The 4,985-nt window shown below is 20.0% G+C and overlaps 1 protein-coding gene across 1 annotated transcript in view; it reads right to left on the bottom strand.

Moving 5' to 3' along the window:
• Positions 1-505: 505 nt before the first annotated feature.
• The window catches only part of PRSY57_0806300 (putative membrane protein), a gene marked incomplete at both ends in the record, with an annotated part of 7,749 nt that continues 3,269 nt past the window's right edge, over positions 506-4,985 (bottom strand). The window contains 3 exons of the mRNA XM_012907004.2: positions 506-736; positions 844-909; positions 1,046-4,985. The exon at positions 1,046-4,985 is cut by the window's right edge and continues 3,269 nt beyond it. Of these exons, the coding sequence (XP_012762458.2) occupies positions 506-736; positions 844-909; positions 1,046-4,985 (4,237 nt within the window). The remainder of the gene's footprint in view (positions 737-843; positions 910-1,045) is intronic.

Here is a 4,985-nt window from a genome sequence, read left to right as displayed (position 1 = left end):
TTTTTTTTTTTTTTTTTTTTTTTAACATTATAAAAAAATTAAAAACAGCTAGCCTTTTTTTGAAGAGGTAAAAACCTGCATGCAAAAAAAAAAAAAAAAAAAAAAAAATATAAAGTGCATTCTGTTATATATATATATATATATATATATAATTGTATAATGTAGTTGTGTATTTTTCTCATTTGTTAACATTACAATGTTGACCACCTTATATAAAAAACATATAAGCTTTTTATAAAGAAAAGATAAAGTAATCTAATAATTTTCATATATGTCATGAAAAAATAATATTCACAGTTTTCTGTTCCTATGTAAAATTATACTTTTATTATCAAGTAAAAGTTTCTTTTTTAATTATATTCACTTTAAAAGAAATAAATGTATGTAAAGACAAGAAAAAAATACAAACTGGAAAGGATATATGTATATGTATATGTATATGTATGTATATATATATATTTTTTTTTTTTTTTTTCCATTTTATAAAAAAGGGATATTTTTACTTTTATACATATTTAATAAAAAAATCAGTTGGCTTGGCTTGGCCCAGTATTTGTTTATCTTTATCCAGTGGTAACATGAAGATATAAAAGTTCTTTAAATCTTCGTTTTCTATTTGTATATGGAACGTATATAATACAGAAAGTCCTTTAGCTTTTACATTTATATTTCTTATAATTTTATTTCTCAAAACTAATTTAATATTACAATAGTAAAAATGTTTTATTACATGTGCCTATAAAAATAATATATATAAATGTAAATGTAAATGTAAATGTAAATTTATATATATATATATATATATATATGTATATATTTTTTTTTTTTTTTTTAATTTATTACTTGGGCATTTTCCAAGTGACCTATGCATTTAACGGACTCCACTTCATACTCCATTTTTCCAAAGTTCTAAATAAATAAATAAATATATATATATATATATATATATATATATATATATATATATATATTTACATAATTTATATATTTTATTATATATACATATTTTTCTATAATTATACATTTACTCTTTTTACATTCTTACCGATTTGTATATGTATGCCCGACTAACTACACATGGGAAAGCACGAGATGATAGGAAACGAGGAGGAGTCGGATAATTAATTTTGTTTAGAATTAAAAGATATATTTTTAAAAAATTGAGGATTTTTTTTTTATTTATTATATTATCTTTAAATAAATTATAATACATTTCATTTAAATTATGTATATGATCATAAAAGAAAAAATGTTCTCCTGATACTTTCCACAAATTTATTATATATTCAAAAATTTCTTGAAACGATTTTCCATCAACATCTTTCAATTCTTTTGAAAAAAATTTCTTTCGTATTATCCTTTCTTTTTTTCTTTCCAAATATAATCTGGTAAAATTATATCCTGTATAATCATCTCCCCATATGAATAAGTTAAATTTTGTATTCTTTTTTTTTAAATTTATAATATTACCATCCTGGTTATAAATATATTCGTTATAGTGGTCTTTATGATATACATTATTATATTTACATGTACTCTTATTTGTATTTCCATCATCATCTTCTTCACCTTCATCATCATCATCATCATCATCATCTTCGCTGGTACTTTCATTTTGTTGAACCCCACTTGTAGAATTATCATCCATCATTGTATTTAACAAAAAGGAAGAATTCAAAAATAAGTAGGGGATAATTTTATTCTTCATAAAAATGCATATAACAAATAATGTTTTAATCAATACAATATATATATATAATATTCTTTTAGATAAGCGTGAAAATTCATATTTAAAATTCGATAGTAATAATATGTATACGAAAATACTTTTTAAAAAATTTATATATTCTTCAATATTGTACGTAAAATATTTCACAGTATAATTTATTTCATATTTTATATCATTTATTAAAATTATTAAATTTTCTATAGCTTGATATAAATTTTTTTTTATTTGTAAAAATAGGAACACATGAAAAAAATTTTCTTTATAACTTATTATTTGTTTAATACACTCTTGAGCCTTTTCTAAACATTTTGATGGATTGATATAACCAATGTTATAATTACAGTGATTAACAAAATCATTATGATTATGATAAAATTCGTCTCTATTATTTTTTATATAATACATATTATTCTTATCACTCTTTTTTCTTACATATAAATATTTACTTTGTTTTTGTTGGTTTTTCTTTAAATAATAAAATTTACAATAATTTAATAAGCATTCTAACCATAATTTTATATCTCTATTATTAACCATCATATATAATTTTGTAAATATTTTATATCCATAATTATAATACCCTGAAATTATACAATACAAACCAATTTTATACATATATATATAAGAACATTCATGTATATCACAAGTCATTTGTATATTTTCATTTGTACTCATATCTTCATTATATAAATTGTCATATGATTTTATTATCCTATGTTTAAAAGATTTATTCGATATCGAAGAAATTGAAAAGTCATCATCAACAGATTCTTTATCATCATCTGATACATAATGAACAGTACTACCATCATCAACAGAATTGTAAGATGCACAAGATATCGACACACTATATGAAGAACTAGAATAATAATCATCGTCATCAGAAAATTTATTTGAGTTCTCACTATTATTCACATCATTACTTTTGATATCATTACTTTTGATATCATCACTTTTGATATCATCACTTTTGATGTCATCACTTTTGATATCATCACTTTTGATATCATCACTTTTGATATCATCACTTTTGATATCATCACTTTTGATATCATCACTTTTGATATCATCACTTTTGATGTCATTATTTTTCATATCATTATTTTTTATTACATATTCTATGTCTATCTTATTTTTTTTATCTATCCTATCATCTTCAATATTAATATATTTATGTCCATTCATACTCTCAATCTTCAAATTAATCCGCTCATTATATGATAATACACCAACTCTTTCAATATTTTGCAACTTTTTATTTACCTGACTTGTACATAATAATTCGTTCATTTTTCCTGCACGTGTTAAGTTATTTGCCTGACTTATACATGCAAAATCATTTGTTTTGTCTACACAAAATAATTTTTCCCGATATTTTTCACGATAAAACACGTATTTGTTGGTTTTAAAAAAATATATATCATTTAGAATATTTAAGAATGTGAGTGTTTTTTTTCTAAATATAATCATAGAATCTTTATCATTAATAAAATTAAAAAAGGAGAAATAAAAAAGCGCTTTAACATTATTGAAACTAATATTATCGAATTGGAATGATTGAAAAAAGTGTTTGTTTATAATATTAAGATAAGAATGATGATAAGAGATGGGATATTTATTAATACTTTTTTTGTCTTCATTTTTATGGTCTCCTTTTGTTATATCAAAATGATTATTATTGGTATGATTAATATTTAAATCCTCATCTTGGTTTTCCTTTTCCCTTTGGTTTATATATTTTTTTTTTACTGTTAAATAAAAGAAGGGTTCTTTCAATATTTGTTCAATACCTTCTTTATTAAAAATATAGAACAGATTAAAGAATGGTATAATTTGATTACTTGTAAAAATATAAAGTATGGAATTCAATATTATTTGGTTTTTATATTTCAATAATTTATGTATAATATCTGTTATATATATACGTATAAAATTTTTTAATACATTTTTATTATAAAATGAGCTATTTGTTTCTTCTAATATGAGCATATGATTTTTATTTAATAAATAATTTACAAAATTGTTAAGATCATTTTTTTTATTTTTTTTATTTTTATTATTTTTTTTATTTTTTGTTTGTTCTTGTGTAGAAGAATCTGATGACATAATTACACTTCCTAAATAAGATGTATGATCCGAATTATATGAGTTATTACTATATAATGTTTCCTTTTCATTTTGTTTGTGTATATTTTGAAATAAATGATTTGTATATTTTTGTTTCTTTAATAGTTGAGTAGAATGAGTATGTACATTATTGTTGTTATCATGTTTTAATAATGCTGATGTGTGTGTATTAGTAAAATCATTTTGTTTTAAAAAATGTGTAACAAAATAATTGAATATTCTTATAAAGTTTTCTATATCTTCTTCAAAAATTAAATGTTTTGATAAAATAGATAACGTTTTAAGAATATACAGTTTGATAATTAATAAGTTGTTATGTTTATAAAGAAAGAAAAGGATTTTTATAAACATGATTTGTTTTAAGACAAAGATATTTGGTATATCAGAATTTTTTTCTTTTCCTTTTTTAAAGAATTCATTTTTAAAATGTGTAAATAGATTGTTTTCATTATAGTTATGATAATATAATTTATGTTCATCTATTAGGTTGCTTAGGTTTATTTTATTTTGTTTTAAAATATGAAAAGCATAAGATATATAATGTGTGTTATATATTTTATTTGTATTTATATTTGTATTTATATTTGTATTTATATTTGTATTTTTATTTGTATTTATATTTGTATTTATATTTGTATTTATATATGTATTTTTGTTTGTATTTATATTTGTATTTATATTTGTATTTATATTTGTGCTTTTATTTTGTTTATCATTATTTATGAACAAAAAATTATTTGTATCTTCATTAAAAATTGAATTTTTGGAAAAACTAATTTCGCTTATTCCATCGCTTCCAACATTTATATTAGACATATATTTATTTATATCTGAAGAATGCGAAAATGTATTGATTTCATTATTTAAAGCATCACTATTAAAATTATTATTATCATAACTATTATTATTATTATTACTAATAATACAATTTTGTTGTGTATCTTTTATAAAATTGGTTGATTCCATTTCTTTTTCTTTTTCTTTATCATAATCCTGTTCATTATATATATTGCTACTACTACTATAAATACAACTACTAGAAGAAGTAGTATAACTACTAGTTATATTGTTATAATTATTATTATCACATGTATTATCATAATTATTATTATCATCTATATTGTGATAA

The sequence above is a fragment of the Plasmodium reichenowi genome, chromosome 8, assembly GCF_001601855.1.
Source record: "Plasmodium reichenowi strain SY57 chromosome 8, whole genome shotgun sequence".
Lineage (NCBI taxonomy): Eukaryota > Apicomplexa > Aconoidasida > Haemosporida > Plasmodiidae > Plasmodium > Plasmodium reichenowi.
Note: the sequence above shows the minus strand (reverse complement) of the source record. Positions and strands in the feature narration are given on the sequence as shown.